We start from the raw sequence: 27,178 nt of genomic DNA on the forward strand, positions 1-27,178 counted from the left end.
CTGTGAAGTTTACTCTAAACGACATTAAAAAATATTTAAAACGTACAAAATATTCCAGAGTTAATCCAAATATCAACTGTAGTAAATGCAAACAGGAAATGTCTGGCATTTACACAAAAGAAGGAAGTAAAATAATCCTAAAATGTAAATATTTTATAGGCTTTTAAACTATTATTCATGTCCAACAACCTTTTTAAAGACGTGTGCTGCTAGCTGGATGTTTAAATTAATCTTAGCATTAGTCGGGTATTTCATTCCACCTCGTAATAAACTCATAAAAACTAAGAAACCAGCAAACAAATGGTTAAAGTAAATCATTTTAGATCCAAAGTCAATAAGACGTGCATGTCTACGATGGGCGTGTGTAAACTTCTGACCTGTTTGCTCCACAAACACAAAACAAAAACATTTCTATTCAATTTTAACACTATAAGTTAATATTTTTTGTATAAGAGAATTTAAATATGATGTTTGTCTCTTTTGAAAAAAAAAACTGTAATAGAGATAAATCAATCAATCTACACAGCTCAGCTCTGTAAGAAATCTGCCCATTTGTTCTCTCTTGGTGAAAACCTCCTGACCCAATTCCTTAAGACTCCATATGCACCTTGCTTTTAACATAAGACCATGATGGAAACATTTATGGTGCACTTGCAAAGCGAGTCCAAGTTGTGCCTCTCAGAAACATCCTTTCCTGTCTTTTTGTTCTAAATAATCTTCTCGCCTGATTACTAATTGTTCTCCTGCAGTTTGTATTTTACCAGGTCTGACGCAGAGCAGTGGCCTCGGTCAGATCAAGGCACCGAAACGGACCGATGAGAAAATGGTTGGGAAGGATTTCAGCCTTTTTAAATTCTGCTTTTATAAGAAAGATTTAAATATTCAAGAGCAAACTGCAGTCCTCAGTCAATTAAACAGAGAGCTTAATGCCAGTTTTAAATGTAAAATTCCCATGAAAACACTTTTAATCAATCTCTCTTAAATCACACATCGTATAAGCCTCTGATGTTATCACTGAGAAATATACACTTAATGCAGATAGAGCTTCAGAATCACATATGTTTATTTTTGTTTCTGTAAATTATATATTTTTTGTGTGTGTCACCTGTTTGAATGCTGACTCTGAGCAGAACGAACGCTTTGAGTATCTCCATCTGAAGACGACTTCGTGCTGCTGCTGTAGACTCCGTTCCCTGGTTTCAGGGTGGCGCGGCTGCCTTTCTTACCCATCTTCATCCGTCTACACACACACAGACACACACACACACACACACACACACACACACAGAGAGAGACATGAAGGTTGTTATCTGCTGTGCGAACGAAGCAGATGTAACTAATGCCCATTACTTCACAGCCATTACTGTCTCCACTTTATTACACTGATTTGTGGATTCCCCAGAGGAAATATATTGTATATAAAGTTTCATTTCTATCAAATTACAATTATTGTTCCATCTACTTACAGACATGAGGTGGTTTTATCAGCATTCAGAAGGATTTGGCAAAACTTTTAAAGACATGGCAGATGTAGAGCTACCAGACTCATCAGCTACAAATGACAACCATAAAATTTAAGTAACTCATCAAATATACAGAAGATAATTTTTTCTAACTATGGACATTCTCAGCAACATAACGAGACTCACTAAAGCTTCACCTGGTGGTTGGACTTGAATTAAAGTAAGTCTTAGCATAAAAATCTTCAGGTTTGTTTGTATTTATTTCCATGTTTTTCTTTGCTCGTCTTGCCGACTGCTTTCTTTCTATAAATGTCGTTTTCGTCTTTGAAACTTAAAGAGATGATTTTCATGTTTGCTTCTCGCCTATTTTTCCCCCTCTGTTGTTGATAGTTTTTAGATGCATGTTGTGCCTCAATTCGCTTTTCATCTGGTTGCAACCAGAGAGCTGTTTCCATCTAAAGATGCTTGTGATCTGACTCTGAGCTCAAAGAGAAGATCCTTTTTTTTTTTTTTTAGTTATTATTTAACTGGGGGATTGGAAACAGTGCCACAGCAGCCAGTGGCAAACTCTTTTATATTTTCTTGCCTCCCACAATGCCGTCCCTAATCAAACAGTCCTACAGAGATCATATTTTATATCAAATGGATTTAAAAACGAAGATTTTTCTTTCTATCTCGTCACGGCGCCTGTTTTGTTGCTAGAGGATTCAACATTTACTGAACCTGTTATGCTGCATAACATGCTATGTTATGTTATGCAATGTTGCTACGCTGTTCTACATGACGTCATACTATGACATTCCATGTAATGTTATTTTATACAGTGATGTGCTGTGCTACGTGATGCAATGTGATATTATTTCATGGCTTTCTGTGGTAAACAACGTTATTTTATGTTCCAGTTTCAAATCCCAGCCTGGGGAGTTATATCCATGCATGTTTAAAATAAGCATATTCTGGATTAATTGATGTGCTCTATTTTTTCCTCAACTGTGATTATTTTGGTTTTCATGGGTGTTTAACTTGTTCAAAGTGACCAATGGCTGCTGGAGTCTCCGGGCTCCATGATCCTGTCAGGATAAACTGCTAGAGACAGAGGATGGATGGATGTCATGCTGTGTTTATTTAACTTATATCAAGTGCAATTTGTCTTCTAAACACTTTGTATCACACCCTATGATCATCGTTTGTGGTTCTGAACTCTGTTTCAGCCAGTTATCACCCATTAAATATGCTCAAATCAAAGTAACGCTAAACAATCTCCTCCTGGCAGATGTTATTTACTAGAGTCAGAAAACCTCCCTTCCTTACGTTGCACTAAGAGTGGAATTTTAAAAAAGGCATTAAAGTTGTTAGCTCTCGAAGCAGGTATAAAACATTTCCTGTGGCAGATAGTTTCATTTTAGGAGAGAAAAAGTTGAATATAAAAGTACAAATGTGCAAAACGATCAGTGCGTTTTTTTTTTTTTATTGTGTTGTGTTACACATTTATCATATCATGTTCCACTTTACAAAATTCAAACTTTGACTCGTTTCATCTGAAATTCTTTGACTTCTGGAAAAGTTCACGTTAGAGCACGAACGAAAACACAGCTGCGCCAGGCAACAGGCAGGTTCATTACAACAAGGAAAAAACAAATGCTAAACTGCAAATATCTGATTAAAAAAAATATCTCTGTTTCTGAGAATAACTACAGCTGAGTGCAAAGTTCTTTGCCGTCCAAACTTTTATGATTAAGTAGATCTGTTTCATGCTGGTACCGTTTTGCGTCACGCCTTCAGAGACCACCGGACTGCAGTCGAGATGAGAAGTGATCACAGCTGGCAGAATCCAATTAATGTTTCTTTGCTTCAGGAAATGTATTTTAAAATACATTCCAGGTCTCTGACAAATCAAATAAATGTCCATTTGGTCATTTCAAAGGATCGTAGATTAAAGTGTGCACTCAGCTCAAAGACCAGTTGATTAGATTTGAGGTTATATTATCCTGTCTGCATGTTTCCTACAATGTGTGGCAAAAGGAAAGGAAAAAAGCCATAAATAGTCAGAGACTTTTGTATTTATTGGTTCATCTGTAGCTGATTGTGACTCATATTGACCACGGCATCGGTCAGATAGGCTAATACTGCGCATTGTCACAACACTTATTTCCTGCCAGAGCTACATCGATTTTCTTCTCCATGTTTTTATGTCGATGATGCTGCAGGAAGTCTTCTCAGACACATCTAAAAGATTTTCAATGCGGCGAAGGCCTGGACTCCATCGTGGCTGTTTTTCATGTGAAAATGCGTTGTGAGCCCTTCGGATACGATCGTAACCCGTGTATTGGCATCTGACTTGATCTGAATCATCCAAGAAGGGAGATTCTAGATAAATTCATTCACGTAGAATAAATGTAAAGTTTTCATTTTTTTTCAATATCTTATTTGTAGTAAACAGATGTCAGTAATGTCAAATTAAAGAACCAGAAAAATGAAGCTGATGGGAGAATGAAGCCAGTTAAATGTCAAAGATTACCTGACCATTTTGAGCTGAGCTGCTGCCTCCTCTGTTTTATTCTGGATGTGAATTTCAGTGAATAAGACATGTGCATGGCAGCTTCCTCATCATTACAATGGCTGCTGTTGGTTTTATTTGCCTCTCTTTTGTTGAATTGAGAGCCATCAGAGCTCAAAGGTTTTCCTGCAGCCTGGCTGATATTCTTGCAGCTATAGTCCTTTTTATGAGACACTAGACTTGTTATGGTGTGATCCGGTTGTAGTCAGAACTTGGAAAAACTAAAATTATCCTATTTGGACCTTCACCTGTGCAATAGATCTTCTGGTTTCAAAAGTCAGCTCATGTCTTGTTTTACTGGTTTTACTTTAATCTATAACATTCAGTAAGCAGGAGTATTTATTCTTAATTTTGCTTAAAATTAATTACAAATGCAGTTTTGTTGCAATTTTAGATACACTTTATATTGATTTTTGATAAAAATTGTATCTACTATATGTGATTGCTGTCTTTTTTTAAATTAAAAATGAACTTTCAGACCAGTTGTCTGAATTTATTGTAGACTTTAATACATTATGCAAAGCAACGTGTTGCCTCCAGTGTGTGAAAAGGTTCCTCATTTTAGCCATTTAGCAGATGGCAAGCAACTAGGTGGCAGCAGCAAGATCCCTGGAAGAGCAGTATGGTGTTATTCAGTGTCATCTACTGAAACCCCTGTTTGAAAAAGAAAAACACCAGTCTCGTAAAAATGACAGGATGTAAATATACTCAACATTGCTTAAACTCCTACGGAAGTTTAGGCTTGAATCTTTTTTCATAAATTGAGGAAATTTGCTCGGACTTGCTGTTTTATTCTTGATTCTTTTAAGTTTAAAATACTGACTGCTGATAACTCCTCCATCCAGCCCCACTCTACACAACTCTGTGCCGTTTCCTCACCCTTTTTTTCTGGCACCATCCATGATGTTGCGCACTGCACTTCTGTTGGATTTTGGGGTGTCTGGTTTCTCTAGATCAGAGGACGCTGACAGGTTTTCTGTTGACTTTTTTTCTGCACCTTGTGATCAAAAACATTACTAATTAATAAAATCTGTACATGCCCAGCAATCGTACAGCACACAGCAGCATTTATGGTCATAGTTGTGGTTTTATGGTGCTATCGTTCAGACGTTAGCAACCAGACTGACTTGGTGGGGCGCTCAGGATGGTCTGCTTGATGACGTCGCTGCTCAGCTCTTTCTGCTCAAAGCGCCTGGACCGTTCCTCCAGGAACCACTCTCCGGTCACCACTTTCAGCTCCCTGTTGTGAAAACACACAATCCAAGACACAAAGACCAGCAGGTGAGAGCCGAGCGAAGGGTTTTCTCCTTCCGGGATGGGCTCAGTGTAATTGGGCACTGCCAAATTATTAGTTTTTAAGTATATGGCTCAGAGACCAAGAAGAAAAATGCAAACTATAAAATGCAGAATTTGGACAGAATGTGAGTTTTTTTTGCTTTGAAAACAAAAAACATAGCATTATTAAATCTAAAAACGAAAATAAAGAGAAAAGGATTGGTGAAAAAAATGATATTTATAATCTTTAATCTTTATTTTTATGTCAATTTCATGTCAGTTTTTATTAACATGCCAATACAACAAACATTAGTCCAGTTATTGAAATGATGTACAACTAAAGAAGTCTAAAAAAAAAAAAAGTAAGAATCAATGCTATGGTGAAGCTCAAATTAAGCTCGTTAAAACTAGTAAGCATTTTTGAGACTGATGTCTTGATCCTGTTTCTACTAAAATAAATAATCTGGCTAAAATCCCTGTGCAAAATGTATCATATTCGGTTGTTTTTTTTTTCATCTAAAAACCATTTGATTTGCCGAGCTGGTGTTAAAAAATGGCTGCACCAACAATGAAGTCTGGTCACGGCGACTCACGGTTGGTGGTTGTCACTGTGACGTATCACACTGTCCACATGCAGAGCATTAAGAGAAAGCTGCTGTCAGGGGCAGATATGGAAAAAATCTATCATCATGAACAGAGTTCACTGAAGCACCAATAAATCTCTCCAAGTTTGACACAACCGGAGTAAGATGAACGAGACGGCGGTGAAACGTCAGCCGACCCACACTTTCAGAAATAAAAAGTGCAACAAAATGAAGTGGAAAGACTTTTAAAGTTCAACAGACCAGATAGATTTAAATTAAAAAAAATAATAATGTAGCTGTGCTCACTCTGGTTTTCTTTTTTTGGAGAATATTCTTCGTTTTGGCTTCATCTTTGTCTACTTCAGATGAATCCTTTTAGAATCTGGAACATACCAGATCTTATATTTACAGCCTCGTTTTCTTTAAGAGACTGTAACTGCAACTTCAAAAAAACCCTGAATGAACAGGACGTTTGTCCTTTTTGTCTTTTGAGCCCTTTATAAAAATAAAAACAAAACATTCTATCATGATTGATGTTGAGTCCTGCATACAGAGTTTTTAGTCATTAGGAACAGAAAAATATCTTTGCACTAAAATAGCCTAAATGAACTGTTTACGTTTTATTTCAAGCTCCATTTAGCATCCTGGGAAATGTGGAGATTTATTCCCTCCCTCATGAGTAGGACATATATGCTCTGCTGATTTCACTAATGATACATATGTTTTCTAGCATATTGAAAAAAACTAAATGCACTCCCTGACAAACTGCAGCATCCAGAAGGAATAATCTAACATGAACGTGAATTGGTGCATTTGCAGATCAAGGGTGCATAATGTCTGTGAATTCATATGTGAAGAGCTGGAACACAGAGAAAAGCAACAGAGGGCATAAATGGAGATATTACAAATTAACAGATAATCAAACAATCATTTAAAACAGAGAGCGGAGGCCAGCAGACACAGAAGATGCGTCAGTGATGCATTAGACGACATTATCGGCACTTAATGAAGATAAATGGCGGCTGTTGCATTTTGGCAACCCTTCAGGCTGAGCGGCTATAATGTGACTGTGCAAAACGTGGGGAATACAGATTTAACAACACAGGAACCCACAAGGCCCTGAGATGTGCGGTGTAACCCGCAACATGCTGAGAGAAGTGAAGACGTGTTTTCATAGGCATGATGCAAACTGAAAAACCTTTGGGTTGGAAAATTAATCAATTATTAGCGTTAGAAATATTGTTCATCTTAGTAATGGATTTTTAAAAAATGTTCAAATTGTTATATTTTCTTAAGTTGCATCTCTAACTTTGGGTTCCAAAAATGATTTTAAAAATGTAGCTTTTGTTGCAGGAGTGACTTTCAGGACAGAATGATGCCAGGATGCATTTCTGATCCAGATCTGCTTCCTTGGAATTACAAACTCCAACACTCAACATTTAAATGTTTCTCTATCACAAAGCTGAGGGCTATTGGAGGCAAAAGAAATGATTTTTTAAAATATGTTACACATATTTTTGAACAGTTGCTTTTGCCAGCATGTCAACAACACGCCAGACATGTGAAAAGTCTCGTGTTTCTGACCTTCAATACTTGGTGAAGCTCTCTGTAAGTATTTACTAAACATTAGATCTGCAGAAACTTATAAATATAGGTTTGTTAAAGTGTTTTATTGAATATAAAAAAGATGCCTCCAATATATAATGAACTAACATACTGTAAATAAATAAAATTAAATACATAATCAGGAAAGATCTAAAGGTCTAATTTGGCACTGTACAAGTTACTGTATTATGAACTGTTCATAAAAATACAACACGTTTCACTTATTCTCACTTGAAAACCTACATTTTTGTCCAGCTAATTAGTACTTTAAGGTACACATGCATTTGGCACAACAACTATAAAACAACTATATTTTATAGTTGTTATAGACATCACTTTTTTAGTGATGTCTATATAAGTTTAGAAACTGTAAACGTCTGATTAATGGTTGTTTTTTGGTTTGTAAGGATTTTTTTTGGTCTTTTTTTTCCAGAATTGAACACAGCACCAAAACCCAGAGGCCCCAATTGACAAATGGATGCAGATGTAGGATCATTAATCAAAAAAACAAACACGCACATAGAGTCCATCCCTCCTCTCAGTTTCTGTTATGCCTCTCTGCGGCCGACACACTTACGAAATCTTGGCGCAGACGTTGCATCTCCACTTGCGTGAGCCGGCGATCGTTCCGCGACAGTCGCTGCAAACGCGCAGCCGGCATTCATCGCAGAGTTCGCCACGGTCAAAGATCAGCCCCAGCGTTTTGAGGCAGCGAGCGCACTGCCGCTCCTCAGAGTCCTGCGGCCGGCGGGAACCTTTCCGCTTGATCTCCAGCAGGTCGTTTTTTAACTTTCTGCAAAGCAGACAGAGAAGAGAAGGAGATAAGCAAACAGAAGAGAGAAGTAAAATAGACTTTGGGCGTTAAAATCCTTACCGTATCCTTTTCTCCTCACGTTTCCTCAGCTTCTCATCTTTCTGCAGCACCTTCAGGATCATTTCCCTTTCGTGCTCCAGCAGAAAGGACAAATTTAAATCCTCGACAGCTTTCTCCATTTCTTCCATAGCCCAAATCAGCCCAGTGACTTTGTTTTGAAGAAGGAGTCAGTGAGGACTACATTATACTCTTGGGCTCTATGATGCCCTGCAAACAATCGAGTGGCTCCTCTGCTGTTGGCATTGTCCAACTTCTGATTTACAAAGGTGCCGCACCAGTTTCTGCTCTTGAAGTCCAGAAGGAAACCTCTAGGACACGAATGAAATCCTGAAAAGATCAGAGAAACAAAGACATACATCATCAACAAGAGTTAAAATGATCTCTGCTAACAATAATTCATAAATCCGTCTTTTGTCCAGTTCTAAAAACAAGAACAAAAGAAGAACTGATAGTAATTGGTATATCTGACAGCTCCACAGCGCCTCAACAACCAACCAATTAGACCTGGAGTACAGCAGCCATGTTTCTCTGCTTCCATTAGCAAAACCTCGACAGCATTTTCCTCTAAAAGCCATAACCAGACTTGTACGTGTCATCTGTACACCTGCATGCCGGTCGTTGCAGCAGCAGGACTTTTTACCGTCTCTGGAGGCCACAGCAAGGCTGGAGATGTCTCTCTAAGTGAACCGCCACCAAGCACTCTGGTGTGAATTTTACATTAAAGAGTATCCGAGGCAAAGGAGAGGCCTCCAGTCTTGTTTTTCAATTCAACAACGGTATTCTCTCATCCTTCCAAGTCATTGATATCAGGCGTTACGGTCACTTCCCTGGCTGCAGGCGTATAAACTCCCACAGCGAGGATTGCAGACTGCTTCTAAAAACATTAGTGGAAGAATGCCGTGAGGCGTTAGTTGAATTACAGCAGAATACCGTGAAAAGATGCAGCCTGTGCAAAACGCCCAGTCGTGTTACAACAAACAGAGTGATTTGGAAATCTGGGTTTGGTTGCTTGCCTGACTTCACTTTGTCAAGCACAAAGTTTTGTGCGTAAGGGGTTACGGTGGGGCCAATTAAAATTTCAGTGGAAGAAAGTTTCACCACTACCAAAACGTTTTGGACAATTTCATGCTTCCAACTTTGTAGGGTAAGTTTAGAGACGGCCTCTTCTTGTTCCAACGTGGATGCAAAGCAACGTCCATAAAGACATGGATGACTATTGTTTGACTCAGTTGAACAGCCCTACGGCGATCACCATGTCTGTTCACCAGGTGAAGGCAGGTTAGCACAGCAGACAGGCAGCTCTGCTTGTTATATTTCAACATTTGGAGCTAGTGCTGTGTTTTCATTTTGCCTCTGTGTGTTTTATGTTGCCGAGTTGGCAGCCCTGAAAGATTTTAAGGTTCAGAAAAGGCAGTGAAGGCGCATTTCATGACTTCTTTCTCACAATTTGCTTCACCTCAGATTCAGAATCATCACTTTATTGGAAAGTGCAGCTATTAAATTACTTACTAATTAAAACCTGGATCATTAATACTTCCCAACACGTTTTTCGTGGAAGACCGACTCTTCTAAACGCCATAAAAACTGCATGTCCGCTTTCCACCCTCTGAAACATTCATCCAGATAATGGAAACACCTTCCAACACATTTTTCACCTTGATGTTGCATCTTTTATTCAGGGATTAAAGCTAAGAATCAAAGAGTCGGTTGCGCAGCACATTTGTTTCAATGCAATAACATTTGGGAAGCAGCGTAGCTGAACAATTAACCCTATGACGGATGTTTTCACTGTCTCAGCCAGCAATCATGATTACAGACGGTCCACTGAGAGCGATAGAAAGCTGTAAAAATGTCCCTCCTTCATGTAGAGCGGGAATGGTGAGTGGCTTTGATTACTGCTGATGTCTCATCTCTGAGAAATAATGCGTCTTAAATCAGAAAACAAATCAACAATATTGTTTCTGGAGCGGCAGTTCCTGATTAAATGAACAGATGGGAAAAATTTTGTAAAGGAAAAGAAAGAAAATAAATCGCCTTCTTCAACCATCAATATCTCTTGAAACCAACAGAGTAAAGTGAGCAGCAGAGCATTTATTGGGGGGGGGGAATAAAAAATCCTGCCAGAGCCTGGGTAATTGAAGTTGAGGAATAAAAATTCAAAGGAGAACAAGTATCAGCATAAGCTCACACCACCCTCCTCCACTCCTCATTCATCCTCTTTCTTCTCTCGCCTCTTCCCTTCACTTTACATGAATTAGCACTAATGAACCTGCATCATCAAAACTTCATTTGCAGCCAAAGGCACATCATGAAATCAGTGATTATGAGCATTTTAAGCTGCTCTGCGCCCAATGAAGACATCTTTCTTTTGAAGCTCGCGGTGCTCGGCGAATAAAGAAAACAAGAGGGGTTTGAGAATCCTGCAGATCTGAATTTCATTACAGCTCCAAATTCAGACTATTGATAGACCGCACTCAGCCGTAGCAGCTCTTGAACTGCATGCAGCAAGTCACATATGGATTACTTGAGCAAGCAAACATGATTATATCCAGGAGAAATGGGGGAATAATCAGACATTTATATTAAAAAGCCGCAAAAGTTGAAAGTGTTTGGACAAATAAAAAGAGAAAGTCTGAGCTTTCAGAAACCTTTTACCAACCTCCCTCGGTCTTTAATTATCTTGTTAGCTGTTTCCAGCCTAGAAAAGGTCAGGTAAATTAAATGTCATTATTCAGACTCTTCAAACCTTTTTACCAGCAATCAGCAGCTGTGCGCTCATCCAAAGCATCTCTCCAAGACTTTGAATATTAAAAGTTATGCCAGAAACCAGAAGGAGTCCATGACTGAGTGCAGAGCAAAGTGTTTAGGAGAGGTGAGAGGGGAAAACTTTCAGAGAAACTACTCTTATTCTAATAGAAGAGTAATTTAAGCCATTTTTAATGTAAAAACTTATTGAGGGGAACAAAGAGCTGCATGGCTGCAAAAGCAGCGATAAAGTTGCTATCACACTGTTTCTTATCTTAGCATGAATGTTGTCATCAGTGCATGGATGAATTCAATGAAAAGTGAGCAAGCAATACAAAAAAAGAGCATAAAAGTTGACCATGTAAAGATTGTTTTTTAAATAAAACCATAAACCTGCAATAGTTTGACTCAAGATAAGTAAACTGGTTTCCTCCCAGTCTCACCCAAACCTAAACGTAAGTGAAGACTCACTCCATAAAATAACAACTCCACACCAGAAGCTCATTTAAGGTAGACTGGTTGAGCATTCTGACTTGATGTTTTTTAGAAAAACTGTGTGAAAGACGGTCCAGGCTTTCATAATCCTGCAGCCATCAGGCCGTGCATCAGTACCCACTGGTGCACTGATAAATGCTTGACCACCAGGTTGATGTCATTTCCTGTCAGAACGTCACAAACAACAAATGTACGCCTGACTGCATGTTCTGTCATTTGGACCAGGATGGATGCATTTGGATATCATTTAGGATGTGATTGTAAAAAGCCATGAAAGTGGTTATGGTTATGAAAGTGGTTACTTTCATAGCTGTCTAAAAATCTTGAAAGTATTATATTTTTATCACAATTATGATAATATTTTATTTCAGCAGCAGTATTGATTTGAGCTTTTTTGTTTTAAATAAAAAGTTTTCTAACATACTGATCCATTTCCAGGTCATATTTAGTATTATTAGTTTGTCTGTAGATGATTATAGAATGTATTATTGTGAGTTTTAAAGCTTTTTTGTTTGTTTGTTTATATCTTGGCAGGTAAACCAAAGCACCACAACTAATAAAGCTTGTTATGAATATTTAAAGCAGGAAGCAAAAACAAATACCTGGACAAACACACGTCACCTCAGCCTGCTGAACCGCACGATTCTCCCGATTGTCTGGGCATACATGACGAACGCTCCGTAAACACTGCCAATAAAGCGAAACTAATATTTATCTGAGCTTCTCTCATATTACAGAGGAGCTGTGTTAGTCTCCCTGTGTGTGTGCGTGTGTGTGTACAGGGGTGTTGTCCTGACGGTGCCCTCCCTAAGAACACATGACACACGTTCCCCGGTGCAGCTTGCTCTGCCCTGAGTAAACATGAGTGTGCTGCAAAACCTCCCAGACGAGAAAACACACTTTCTCCTTAGCTCTGCACCAAACGACGGGGACTCTCAGCTTTTTAAACATCCTGGTTTCCTCCTGTTTCCACTAATCATAATCTACGCAGTTTTGGCATGTATTGGTTAAATTGCTGCTGATCTGTGTTTGTAGCATCTGTCCGTGGGGCCAGAAAGACGACTTGTTGGTGTTTTGTAACTTTTGCCAACTGTCAGTGTGGCGATTTCTGCAGGTGGCCGAGCTCACAGGCAGCAGAATCAATCTGCCAAGCAAGGACCGCAGGTGAGCCGCAGACAGCTGGTCTTTGCTCGGCAGTAAAGCAAAGCAGGAACGAGTGAAAAATGAGCAAGCGGTACGCCAAAAACAGTCTGCAACGGCTGAAGAGAGAGGAAAGAAAATGTCACCTTGCAGTTGAACCTCAAGGTGGTGATGCGATGCTCTCTGAACATTTTGTCAACATTATACCCAAACTCTGCTCAGCCACCCTGAGCCGTGACGATGGGTTTGTTTCCCCTCCTCTTTGTTTCGTGATTCGCCCACCAGAGCGTTTTGGCTCTGAACTGAAAACGCTCTCATGTTCTCTCAGGGATAAGCCTGTTGATTTTTAATACATTTTTCATTGTTGCCAAATCCTCCCCAAAGACCAGAAACAACAACGAACTGATCCTCCCAACATGTGTTGCCTTTGTAGCCAAACCCGGCTTTCTTGTAGCTCATCTCTCCACCTTAAGAGCGTCACGATTGTTTTATTCACAATGATGAATATCGGCAATGCAGTAAAAAATAAATAAATAAAAAAAGAGCCCAGAAATGTTCTGATCAATCTGTCTGAGAAATATTTTAAAGCCAAGTAGAGCACAGATCATTAAAGTTGAAAATAGTTGTTTTCATCTTTTTTTCTGTGCAATGTGTGCTTCCCTCCCCCCGCCCCCCGGGCCACGTTGTTTTGCTCGTCCCTGCTGCCGTGATAAATAAAAAACAACAAACATCTGTTCTCTCAAGGTGTTTGTCGTTTTATCCTTTTTTTTTTTCTCTCCAGCAAATGTGTGCAACTCTCGGGGATAAAGTTTGCCACAAGCTGGAAATTTTGTGTCAACATTGACAGGACATTACGGAGGCAATTAAGCACAAAATGTAAACATGACACTATTTTACTCGGCATGTGCCGATGCATCAAGGCAAGCTGAAAATGAGGCAGGGGAGAGAAAATATTGAACGTAAATAGACTTTATGGCGCCTTGTGAATTTCTAATGCACTGGATATGAACAACAAAACACCATGAAGTCAACTTTGTGGTAAATTACATGAGAATAATCATCAAGAACTCAACGGATCTATTAACAAATGCAATCTCCAAGACATTTCACAGCCGTTCTGGAGATCTTGGTAGTCAGTCTTAGCTACACTAAAACATAAAAGCTTAGTTTGATGTAACGTGAGAGTGAGGTAAAAAGGTTATGTTTCTTTTAGACGGTGTAGGTAAACATCTGGTTTCAGTCGGCTCCTCTTAGCCTTTCTTCTTCTCGTAATCTGCTCCAGCAATTCTTGAAAATAAAATGTATTTCCAGGTCTGCAAGTAGCTTTAGATACATTTTATATTTAAAGCCACAAACTGGTAATTGTTCTTGACAGTTACACACAAACACAGATTTATTTTACTTTTACCATGGAAACATGCTAAATTAAAAGCCCCTCTAATGCTCAGGTACTCCAATGCTACAAATAACAAGCAGGAATCAGAAAGTCTTCCTCATTAACCACACGCCTTCAGGCCAGATTCATCATTAAACTATGTGTATAGCGAAGTTTTATTTGGTCTGAATAGGTTAAAAAAAACATTTTTCTCTGCAAATGTGTTAAGAAAACAAGTAGATTTTTAATTCGTGGTCACTGTTTACAGCACACTTGCAAGACTGAGACATTAGATGACGCATAAGTAGTTTTATGATAAAATGTAGGTCATGCTGAATCCTTGTGCTGAAATTTTTATTCCTCCTTCAGCTCCAGCCTTGTTGTTGCTGCAAAAATGATTCCAGGTTGTTTAGCCTTAGAGACAATGCACATAAATCAAACCGTGGCTTATTGGCTGTGAATTAGAGGGTTGCTTTTCTCTGTGAGAGGTTAAAGATTTTCTCCTAAATGTCTCCAGCCACAAAAGGTTTCAACTAGATTAAATAGATCACAGTTCCCACAGAAATGCATCTAAAAAAAACAGGGGAAACCAGGCTGGCAAACATTACACAGTTTCATTATTTCATACAGCTGCACTGTCTGAAAGTGATCATTACCAATGTTACATTTCAAAGCGTGGCCCCTAATTTACAGTGTGATTCACTGGATGCTGAATCATTAATGCAACACACAGATAAGTGTGATCGCAAGCGGCAGAACGCGTCTCTTAAGACCATTAAACAGCGAGCTTCTTCAGCTTTCTTTAGTCAGAGAGCACAAGGTTTCCCACACATACAGACAATGGACTGGCTCTTAGTGTAGGAAACGTTAATTATTCATCCACAGGTCAATATCAACACACTTCACAGCTACTTACACGCATATCAAGCCAAACACTGGAGAATATATCACAGATCTTTACATCCTGCTTTTTAACAAATATGCCTTTAATCACCGGCGATACAACATCTATTGTTGCTGTTCAACACACTTTTGATTGGATTAGCACTGACTTTATTTTTTTTATTTAGCATTTATTTAACCAGGTTTGTCCTGCTGAGATCCGATTTCTGTTTTACAAGGGAGAGACGGGCAACCTCATTACATTAAAAACAAAAAAAACACATACATTAAAATGTGTATTTATCATTCAAGCCAAATATAAGCACCAACATTATCAATAAAAATTACTGAAGCAGCAATCTTTTGTAGCAATGACTCATCAGACAGCAAATGAGTGGAAAGCTTAAGCATAAAGTCTCCAAGAACAAACATCAACTATTTTCCAGGCTGCATAAAACAGTACATAATAGCTGCATTTAGTCATATTTTCTAACAGCAATAAAGGACCAAAAATAACGATCCCAGACATGCTGTCAATATTTGAAGCTTGCAAACATTATAAGTTTGAGATATTATTTTCATGAAAAATAAACAACTGTTATTTTCCAACATCAATAAACTATTATATCTTATAGTTTATTGATGTAACTCCAAATATGTATCTAGTCCCCAAACTAAGCAGTAAACAAAGGAAAAAGAGTTTAAATTGTTTCCATTTCAACACATTTGGAAGAATTGCTTGAGACAAACGTGTACAGATTCAGGTCCGTCTGAGAATGTGAACGTTTCAAGGGAATCTAGTCATCTTAAAACATGACTTCAACTCGCTTCCCGGTTTTAAATGTTTCTGTTTATTCACTGGCACGTCCTGGCCTGTTCATAACAGCTGTCTGCAGCATCCAGTTAAATATTAATGGGAGCAGTGACCTGCAAAGAAAAAAACAAACAGAAATGAAAACAGATCCATTTCTGCTGCAATGTAAGATTTTCATGCCCCCCCAGTCCAGACTCTCTGAGTTCTGCTTTGTGGCAGGATGCAAATAAGCACCAAGTTCTTCAGACTGACTTCTGGACATAAAATGCAGAGTCAGGCTCGTCTAATTTGTCAGCGGAGCCTCGAGAAGACAAGTGTTCTCTCAAAGGCAGCGAGAAGAAAAACAAGCCTCATGCTGTGAGGAGCCTGAAAGAGATCACGTTCAGAAATGCTTTCTGGCTGCTTATCTCGATTTAAAGGAAACAAGACCAATAAGATTTATCCTGCTATCTCTGCAGCATCTCTCTCTCTCCCTCTCCCTCTCTCTCTCTCTGCATGTCGTCCACTTCCTGTGACCGGATGTGGAGCCGTATAGTCCCAGCTAGGTGAAATCAATAGGCAAAACACCATCTCTGCAGAAAGCTGAAGACGACGAGACGTCTCACACCGGCGGGCGCTGAAATCGATCGGAAGACCTCCTTCCTCCATTTTCCGTCTTATTGGATGCGACGTGTTTGTCCAGCTGGGAAAAAGTATTCCTGCCTTTCATTTAACCGTATCTCTCTCCTTCGCTCCCCCCCCCCCCCTGCTTTGTCTGGACTTGACAGATTCACACAAGCGCACAAGCGCATCACCTCAGGGCAGATAGCATATCTGCGCCGCTGACCTGTCAGGCACACACTGTTCATGTTGCTGCCAATCGTCGCTCTTCCTCATCCTCTGAACTCCCCTGCATGTCAATGACTCTGTACACACACGTCATATCCTGCACTGTCAATCAGAATCCAATTAAAAACCTTAATTACTCGCCTGTCTTACAGGTAATGAAGCGGCATTAGACGTTAATATGAGTAACTCACCTGCGCCGAGGCCGACACTTGGCATAGCGGTGACTGGCGTTCTCTCCCTGCCAGATTTGGCCTTTTGTCTCTAATTACAAGACTGCGAGGAGGAGGAAAAGGAGAAGGAGGAGGAGGGCGAAGACGCCAGATTGCAGCAGGAAGAATTAAAGGAGGCCAGCAGTGAATATGTGTGATCTAACATCTTAATTGGCAAGTTTGTATGCTTTGACTGAGGATGAGGATCAGTAAATGTTCTGCAACTTTTTTTTAAGTTTCCTCAGCCACTAAAAGAGATTTCACCTTGCGCACGTATTCACTCAGACGTTCTTCGTCTCTACAGAGTTCGTCAGAAGCGTTTTTTGTGCAAAAGAGCATCTGAAAGGAGGCGACTGGATTCGTCGATGTGCTAAAAAGTCACGGCGAGACTTTTTTTTTAGGAAAACACAGCAGATCTTCTGCCGGCTTCTCCGCAAAGCCTTTCATGATGTTTGTGCTCTTGTTCGCACGAAACATGACAGAAGAAGCTGAACATGAGGTGCAAAACAGAACCCAGGTAGAGATTCAAGTCCAGAGATGGAGGTTTACGGTGTCATCTCCACACCCCATAAAAGGCAGTAAGTGCTGCTGTATGTACCAGAAATCATCAGAGCAACCAGAGCCAGCAGAGTGTTTCTAAAACGCATGGCCACCTGGGAAAAGTTGAGAGCACAGAAAGAAAAGGTTCAAACTATATGTACACACACACACACACACACACATATATATATATATATATTTTTTATTTAGGTGTGCTGAAGCAGAAAAAAGTCGAACTCGTGCACTGCTGTGCATCTGGGGATTATGGCTCTGACATAAAGTAGTGACTCAAACGCAGACACATGTCGTAAAACAAGAAGTAAAATGGCCCTTTGACAGCTGACAGTGAATTTTTATCTAACAATTCAATTCAACTTAATTCAACTTAGAAAAGTATTTTTCTGACTAAATCAGAAATTAGATTAAAAATGTTAAGCCATCCAGCCAGCCGGACAGAGAGCATGCATGGTCAAACGTACATGCAGAGTACAAAAACAGCAAACACGTTTGCTATCGACTACATGAAGCAATAATGGCCAGTTCTAATTTCAGTGGATTGCATCAACAGCAGCCCTGCTGTAAGAGAATGGAGCTCCTTTCAGATTATTATTTTCCCAGCTCCCAGGCCTCTTCTGTTAATGGCATGATCGTGACGGGCAACGACTAACAATTAAAACGCTGCCCTCACAGCTATTGAACCCACGTGTCACCGTTGCTGCAGCATTACAACTCTCGCCGGAGCGCTCGTCAGTAATGACCTATCCAGCCTCCGGGCCTCTGCTCTCTTCTGTCGGGCCAAATGGAGCAGAAAATAAGAAAAGCAAACCAACATTTTCAGAAGCTCTAAATAACGTATCCAAACATGACCTTTCAGCTGTCCTCTCTCTTTCTGTCTCTCCTCTTTTCTTCTTTAACCTTTACTTTGCTGAGTTCTGCTTGCTGCGTCTGCTGGTGTGATTTCAGCCTCCAATTAAGGGGAAAATTACCAAAAAAAAAGTGCTTCTCTTCATCCAAGCAAACAAGAGAGTGCAGTGATATGAAATAAATGCTTGTTTATTTCATTGCGTACGACTGAAAGAATATAAGACCAGCAACAAGAGAAAGCCCACCTAAACTCCAGGACGACATTTGGAAAGGTACTCAGTAATAACCAGAACAAAGAGCTGCACTGTAAAAGCCTCAGTTTAAATTATTTACCTTAAAACAAAGCAGTATGTGAAAGCAATGCTAAACAAAGACAAAGCAGTATTTTTGGTCTTTCTTTCTGCCCTGGATCGCTGTTGCATGAAGCTAATGCTTTCCTGTATACACTTTAAATGTTAATGGGTGCTTTGAAATAAAATCGCTTCGGCATTATGAAACAGAATCATGTTAACAAATATCCAAAGCCCCTTATTGCAGCTGAAGCTTTAGCCTTAATCAATCTTTATTCATTTATTTATTATTTATGGCACATTGAAGCATATAAAATAAATCTAAAATAGCAAAAAATATATTTAAAATGTAATATTCTAAGAAGCTTTTCACATTTTAACGACAAAATAAATGTTTTTGTTAATTGCGTTTTTTTCTTTTATCGATTCTGCTTTTCATCTTAATCCACCATGGGAGTTGTGGGTCAAGCTGTAGAAACATAATTCACCAAGATTATTTAGTTTTATAGTGTTTCCATTGGGGAAACGGGTCAACACACACACACGCACACACACCTCTAAGAGCTGCACACACATCTGCCGCCTCCAGCTGACTTCATGAATGCAGCTTGCGATTATGTTTATGAACACAGCCTGACATTTTAACATCAACATGTGGTAATAATGACTTTTTATGAAAAAATAAACTAAAATCTGTAGCTTCAGTTTCCAGCAGACAATTTATTAACAAGATCTTTTACAACAGACAACACACTAAACTACTTTTATAAGAACCAGTGAGGAAGGTTATTTGCTAATGGTAATTACTTCAGAACTGAACAAAAGAATAATTTCTAACTTCAAAATGAAGGCTGGGTACAGCCAGTGCTCGTCAGCGTACAACACGATGACTATCTTATTTCAATTCTGGTGTGCAGCCGCCTTGATAAATCTGCTTGTTTGTGTTTATTTGATTAATTAAGAAGAGGGGGAGGTCTCCTTCTGGCCGAGGCAGAGACGCCGAGGACGAGTGTTGACCTTTCCACCTCCAGTCTCCAGTGTAATCAGCGCTTCCTGAGTCTGAAACCGGCCAATTTGTTCTGCCAAAACAGAGTCCAGCCTGAAAGCTCCAGTCTGCTGCTGGCTCCACACGTCGGGATCCGAGAGTAAACTGTCAGATGGATCAAGCGTCGGAAATCTGTTTGTGGGGAAACAAGTATCTTCAGCCAACTCAACTCTACAAACGCAGCTCTTTTAGGAATTTTGGATTTTCGAAATGTGTTTCATCGCAAGCATTTTTAATAAAATCCCTAGTTTTTTCTTTTTTGCTGATTTAAAAAAAAACAACAACAGATAAGAGCTTCAGATATCGAGGCGGGATGTTATTAACCTAGATTTAGTCGTAGCCTCGACTGCAGCTGCTGTGGCTTCGCTGCCAGAGAAGAAGACCTTCGGGTTGCATTCAGCTGCCTCTTCTTTCACTAACACGACTGAATATTTCATAACTCCAGCTCCGCCACAATGAGCGGCTCTCCTGAAACAACAGCAGGCTAATGGAGGAAAGTCAGAAACACTGGCATTAATCACAGAGGACTGACTGAACAGTGTGCAAAATTTTTATTTAATTTTATTCAGCAGCATGCAGATACATGAAGGACACAGTTGCACAATGCAGCTCGACTCTGAATCCTCCGAATGAAGATTATTAAGCGAAATCAAACTGAAAGCACATGTCTTATGTTTTAATCATTTTACTTACCAACTCGAATTCTCTTTTTTCTTTTTTTAGGTTTGTTTAATTTGAATTTTAGAGTCTGGGTTCCGTGTCGTTGCCTTCAGAGTAAACTATTTCATAACAGCCTGAATATGAGGTCAAACGACTGCAGCTATGAAATAATCAAAAGGCGGTGAGCAACATTTAGAGGTTTGACTGTTTTGACAGAAAGGGCTTCGTGATTTGTGTTTCATCAAAACCAGACACAATTACTGAATCCTCATGTACGAAAGGAAAGAAAAAAAATCTAAAGTTCAGAGCTGCTCCAGGATTTCTAATTAGCTCTTGGTACATTCATCACAAAGATACATATGAAAAGTTACTGAGACTTGGCTCAGCTCGTGATTTTGTTATTTGTAGATGCTGATGTTCTGAAAAAGGACTTAAAAGTTGTCGGGTTGTGAAATATCCTGTTATTAAAGCATGAAAGCTACAAGAAGTGAGAACAAAAGAGCTGGGCTGCAGAGAGGAAGCGACTGCAGCTAAAACCTGATCTCAGGGTCTGATTTCTATTTGGGGTTTTTTAAGTGTTGAACCAGGCTGAGCCACATTCAGGTTTGTTCTGTGAAAGAAGTCAACATGCTGCCAAATTTAATTTTCAAAAACTTCACAATCATACTAATAACACAGGGACGGATTTCCATTGCAGGAGTTTACAAAAAGGCTTTTCAAATCAAGCTAAAACACTCACATTATTTTCATATAATGTTGGGAATTCACAAGGACTGACAACAGATGGTGAGAATAGTAAAAAAAACAACAACTGGGATTGATACAAAGAAGCAACTTTTAGGGTTATTTGGTGGTTCTGCGAAGCACTATGACAGATTAATTATTTTCAGTCGAGTCTCTGATGGCGATACAGTCAAAACGAGAGATCTTACATAAATGAGCCAGTTAATGACTAAAACCATGAGGGATACTAACATGGATGCTGAGGCCGAAGCAAACAGTATGAGGACAATGACGCTATTCACATATTTCACTGGTTTGAATCAGTTTTCCTTTTTAAAGTTTATTATTGAATTAATTTCCATGCGTGTTTGCTACGTAGCTAAATATTTGACATCTCCAAGCAGCAGACATATACAGACCAAATATAGTAAACATTCGGCACTCTACAAAGTAAAACAAAATTTAATTTGTGGCTTGTATGTGACTGAATCAGGTGCTCAGTTCTAGATTTCCCTTATCCAGTCGTTACAATTTAATTTGTTCTTTGTGTTGGAAATAAAAACATATAGCTTCAGCTTTTGACAGACTGAAACGTTGGCGAGCGAAGTGGTGGAGCTGTGATGGGGCTTTGACTGGACCCCTCATCAGTCTGTCTCCTTGACAGTAAATAGATGGAGAAATGAAAGAGTTTTGCAGATCTCTGAAGGATAAAATGCTGGGGCTTGAAAAGTTTAAATCCGATCATTTTAATTCGCCCTGATCATCTTCAAATTCATCTCCATGCTGAAAAATAATCAAGAAACAGATGCAATGTTTTTATGTTAATGTAAAGAATAGCAGCTAAGCTCTGCTAAAGAACAAATATCGATCATAACTAATAAAAACTTAGCCAATTGTACTTTGAGCTCATTAGCATTGTTAGCAATACTTTATGTAAACTAATGCCTACTATGATGTCTCAGAGACAAAAAAAATTGATTGATGCACAATATATCACAATTTTATTGTCATCACAATGTTAGTATACACAATGTCAACAAATAAAAGAAGAGCCTATAAATTTACCAACTATGACACATACTTTTTTGATATTGTGCGGCCCTCATTTGGTTGTATAGAGGCTGAATTATGTATTATATACGGGTTTGACTGATTCTAATGCAAAGCCTAACCTGTGTGTTTTAAACGTCTTTTCTGTAAACGTCGCATCATTTTTATCGGTATCTGTGCATCCAAACAGCACAAGGCTAATTCAGAAATGTTGTTTTAATCAACATGCAGTGCTTGTGAACATCCCCTACAGTCCTGACCAGCTGACCTCAGATCAGTGTTTACCTGCAGTGCTGCAAACTGGAAAGAAGCTTGGTGCTGCAAGAGCATTTATTTAAAAAAAAAAAAAAAAAAGCCCCGGTGATATTAACATACCGACATTGATTTTATGAACAGATTTAGAAACAAGTTGTTCAATACAGCACACTGACTCACAAATAACTCAGTGGCAAACAAACAGCCTCTGAGTGATATGTGAGCTCATGGTATTCTCACTTTTATGAACGCCGAGGTTTTAAATTTTAGGGTTAAAATAGACAAATTAAATCCAAAGCTAACAGCGGTTTTAAACACTATGATCCCAACATTTTGATTTCTTGTTGTTGATGTCTACCAAAGTTTAATGATAGATTTTTTAAAATGTATTTGGCACATCTCATTTGTAACTATGAGCACCACGTTCCCATTAGTTTGGAAAATCCCTTTTCCCTTCCAAAAATGAGGAAACTCTGGCCGCAGAAGTAGAAAGAGTCAGATAAATTGACTTTGCTTGTTTGATTTGAAATAACAATTCTGGAGAATAACAAATATTTGGAAAGAAAAAACAGTGGGTGAAACATGTCAACCGTGGCAAACGGCAAATAAAATAAATAACAAAGATTTCCTGGCGATGATTCGTGTCTTTCATGCACAGCAAATGATCGTAGAGTAAACACTGCCACAAGGGCACACGTCCTGTTCACAACTTTTATGGTCAACACCTAATGTTTTTCTGCATATCAGTCACAAAAATATATTAGAGTATTTAATGAATGGTTCTAAATGAACAAGAATAATTCATCTTAGCTATAATCCCTCAGCCAATCCGAGGAAACCCATTTTCTCATGATCCAACAGAGTATTTTGACTTAATCACTTAAATAACATCAAACTTTATTAGAAGGAACGAGAACCATTGAAGCCTGAATAATCTGGATTAAATGGACATTTGTCTTTTCGTCCTTTTGAGATAAGTAGAGGAAAATTTAGGGAGATATTTTATTTGTCATCTGAGTTGTAGGAGACCTGAGTAGTTTCTATTTCTTTACTTGCTGTCGAAACTAAATTATGTTCACATCACAACGTTTATCGTTGCTGTTCTGCAGACAGACCTGAAGCTTGGCAGAAAGCAAATGAAGGAGCCTTTTATCTGTCAGATTATTGCTTCTATAAACTCTTTCAGACAGTTCACAGAACAGAGCGAAGATTAATGATCTCCGAATGGAGGTGTGCTATCATCTAAAAATTACATTTCCTTTCACTGCTCTCATGCAATAACCATCGCCTTCTTGCACTGTTTCCCCCGAAGTCACGGTCCAAGCAACTATAAATGTGCAAATGTATGTGTTTTTAAACTCTTTGTATGACTAAAACATTTGATAATTTAGTGTTGAATCCTAAATCCGGCCTTAGAAATGAACCTTTTACAACTATTAATTGATTCAGCTTGTTTGGGTGGTAACCAGACGAAAACGTTTCAGGGACAAACGTTACACTTTTCTGAACAATATTAAACAATGAGCAATAAGAAATAATAAAGAATCAATCCTTAAATTATATAACATCAAACAGGCTAATTACAGCTACTGAAACAGATGAAATGTCTGTGTAGTCTTAATATACACAGCAATAAAAACAAAGTTATGACATGAGTCATATGGGCAAATGGAAAATAAGGATCAGTTTAAAGTCTGATGAAGTTGAAGGCTGGTAAATAAACCCACACAGAGAACAAATATAGGTGAGGCTGACTGAAAATAGAGATAATTTTCCAAGATTGTAAGACTAAAATGTTCACAGTCGTTATTTAAAACCACATCAATAATTGTTCATCGTATATGGAAGAGAAAAACTGACAAAATTCAGTCTTTTCTCTTGAAATTATTCATACATTGTATTTTTATGGTAATGTGTTTAAGACATAGAAACTGGTTTGTTGCTTGTCACTGGAATAAAGGGTCAGTGACACAGAGAAGCACACACAACTCCAAATTGCACCTATAGGTTTATGGGAGTGGTTTGCTGCAAATTTGAAAGAAGGTTTTAAAAGTTGAAATTTAAGTTAATGATATATTTGTTGGCCAATAAAAAAAAAAGACCTGGTGATGAATCTAAAGGGAAGATGGAGCAGAATGCAGTGCTGCGGTTGCTGCTTTCTATGAGCAAGGCCTTTTAGTAGTCCAGTATTTTCACAATCAATTTTTTTTTCTTGGTTGATCTTCTTTCTTCCTCTCTGTCTGTCAGATTTCTTCCCTTCAGGGGTCACCGCAGCGAATCATCTGTCTCCATTTAGCCTCGTCCTCTGCTCCCTCACACCAACTAACTTTACGTCTTCTTTCACGTTGTCCATAAATCTCTGTTTTGGTTTTCCTCTCGGCCTCCCTGCCCTGTAGCTCCAACCTCAGCGTCTTCTACCGCTTAATGTTACAATGATTTACTTAGTCTAGTTGATATTTTATTTAGCTACAACTACCAGAAATGTTCTAGAGATTTTTTTTATTACTCACCTATTTCCTGTAAATGAATATGTCACCATAATCGTCTTGAATACTTATTTCATATTTCTGTACGTGTTGCTTTCTAGCATAATCTCCACTTGAATATGACTTTACAGACTGTTTTCCCTTTAATTATGTACCAGGTGCATTTAAACTCTGCTTTCCAATAATATGTTTGGCCAGTTGGATGAACTTTCTTTGCTTCTGGTGCCAGCATCTGATCTAGATGTGAGTGATGAGATCCTGAAGCTCAGAAAGACATTTTGGATGTGAAAATGTGTATTAATTTTTATTTAAATTGCATAGCATTATAATTTTTCCAAATAATTTGTTTTTTTGTAATATGGCTTTTTGAAACAGTGTTTTTGTATGATTTAATGTTTAATGTTTAATATATATTTTTGCCTTCAAAGAAAATATTCCTTTAATCTCATGTAACATAATTGTATTTATTAGGCTACGTAGGCACGGCTTCATTCTTTATAATGTTTTGCATGTGGTGTATTTTAAAAACAATTTCTCACATTCATTGTTGTCGTTACTGCACATTTTCACCTTTCCAAAAATAGTTATTGACTAAACGTGACATTATTGCATCTCAAATCCACAGAAAACCTAATTAATGTCTGTTTGAAGTGCACCACAGCTGTGTTGACTTTTCCACTCAGCACATCCTGGTAGGCTTCCAACGGCAATAAAATACCAAAAGTTACAACATTTAGAAATATTTCTCATGCGATATATATTTACGCTTAGGATTTTACTATCTGCCGTTTAATATCTGCTGCTCAAAGCACTTACGGAGGTAAGTGTCCTCATATTCCAGGTTTAAGAAGGGCAAAAGGAAGGCAGCGTCCTCTGACATCACTGCAATCTATTACTCAACCAAACCATTTCTTCCTCCAAATTGCATTTCTGCTTTTAGTTTCTTTTTTTCTTCTTTTAGCAGCAGCATGAGTATGGATGTCGTGTCGATAGGTTTCCCACTGATTGCCTCGCTGCGGCCCAGGCTGAAGGGAGGTGTGATGTATTTCTGAGCCCAAATGGAGCTTTAGGCTGCATGTAAAATCGGCATGCAGCAGCAGCAGCACACTTTGTGAAGCGATGGACAGGAACGGCCTCAGAGCGAGTGGGAGGAAGGGAGGGAAACCCCACAAAACACCGCACTCCAGGGAGCAGATCTCATTCAGCACAGCAGCTCTGATTAGCGCAGATACAGAAGCTCAGGCTATCAGCAGATTTAATCTGGATCTAATCTGTCTCTTAGCAGATCATTCTCATGTGTCAGAGGCTGCTACGCATGCATCTCAGACGTGAAAACAGATGCATGCTTAAAACACAAACTATTTACCAGTTCGGCATCAATGGAGCACGAAATGAAGCAAAAATCACCATCCAACGCCTAAAACATGTTCAATTCAACTTTAGATGTTGAGCTAAGATACTGCTAGAGGTTAAACTGGACTACCAGCTAATTCAGTTCATCTCAAAAACAAACAGTTACACTTATTCAAAAAAAAGAAACTAACGTACATGTTAATAGTTTCTGCTGAATACTTTGTTTGGACCTAAATACCAACTACAAACGACGCTTAACTGAAAAATGAAGAAAAGATTTCAGTTAAGAGATGCAATTTGAGGACATTTTATGTGCTATCTGCTTAGAAACAAAGACAACTTCATTTTGTTGTTTTAAAACAAGTATCTTATGGCAATTTACCTTTTAGTATTAAATCAACATTCTGCTGAGATGATAAGTCACTGTGATTGACTGGTGACCTGTCCAGGATTTAATCCATCTCTTATCCAGTGTAAGGAAACACATATTTCCTTATATTAGATAGAAGAAATAGAATATGGATGGATAACAAGTCACTCCATGTAAGTTGCAGAATTTGTTTTTAATTTTTAACCTCTAACAACAAGGGGACGCCACCATTTTCTTGAATACAACCCATGTTCACATTTCTGTTCTCAATCATATTGAGTGTTGTTAAAAAAATGTTTGACTGTTGTGTTTATAAAAATACAGGTCTCTCTTGTCTAATAAGAAACAAAAACAGATTTAAAATAGCAATTAGTGAGTAATGTAATGTAAGAAAATCTAAGCTTGATTTTTTTTTTTGCGTGACGCCAATGGAGCGCCTTAAATGTAAAAGTTTCAAAATGCTATTATTAGAAAATTATATGTACATTTAAAAGAAATGCTTCAGCTGCTGGGTTAATTTTTTTAATGATTTTCTGGGAAAATGTTGCTACTGCAAAATAAATAGAAGTAAATTTTAAGTTTATGTTGCGTCATGCATGTGCAGGGTGGTGCGTTTTCCTTCATATCTACACGTTAATATGTTGTTTGTATGTAAACAAAAGTTTTTTTAGTTTTTTTTTTTTTATGGCTGCTCAA

General features: G+C 38.5%; 1 protein-coding gene across 3 annotated transcripts in view; it reads right to left on the minus strand.

The window, feature by feature from the left end:
* Positions 1-27,178, minus strand: part of sytl5 (synaptotagmin-like 5) — a 43,414-nt gene that overhangs the window by 13,332 nt on the left and 2,904 nt on the right. For all 3 annotated transcript variants that reach the window (XM_008401870.3, XM_008401877.3, XM_008401863.3), the window contains exons 2-6: positions 8,359-8,685; positions 8,062-8,277; positions 5,148-5,260; positions 4,900-5,017; positions 1,106-1,240 (exon numbers count right to left, since the gene is read on the minus strand). In XM_008401870.3, the coding sequence (XP_008400092.1) occupies positions 1,106-1,240; positions 4,900-5,017; positions 5,148-5,260; positions 8,062-8,277; positions 8,359-8,486 (710 nt within the window). In that variant the 5' untranslated portion in view covers positions 8,487-8,685. The remainder of the gene's footprint in view (positions 1-1,105; positions 1,241-4,899; positions 5,018-5,147; positions 5,261-8,061; positions 8,278-8,358; positions 8,686-27,178) is intronic.

Source organism: Poecilia reticulata, chromosome 2 (assembly GCF_904066995.2).
Source record: "Poecilia reticulata chromosome 2, P_reticulata-male-v2, whole genome shotgun sequence".
NCBI classification, from domain to species: Eukaryota; Metazoa; Chordata; class Actinopteri; order Cyprinodontiformes; family Poeciliidae; genus Poecilia; species Poecilia reticulata.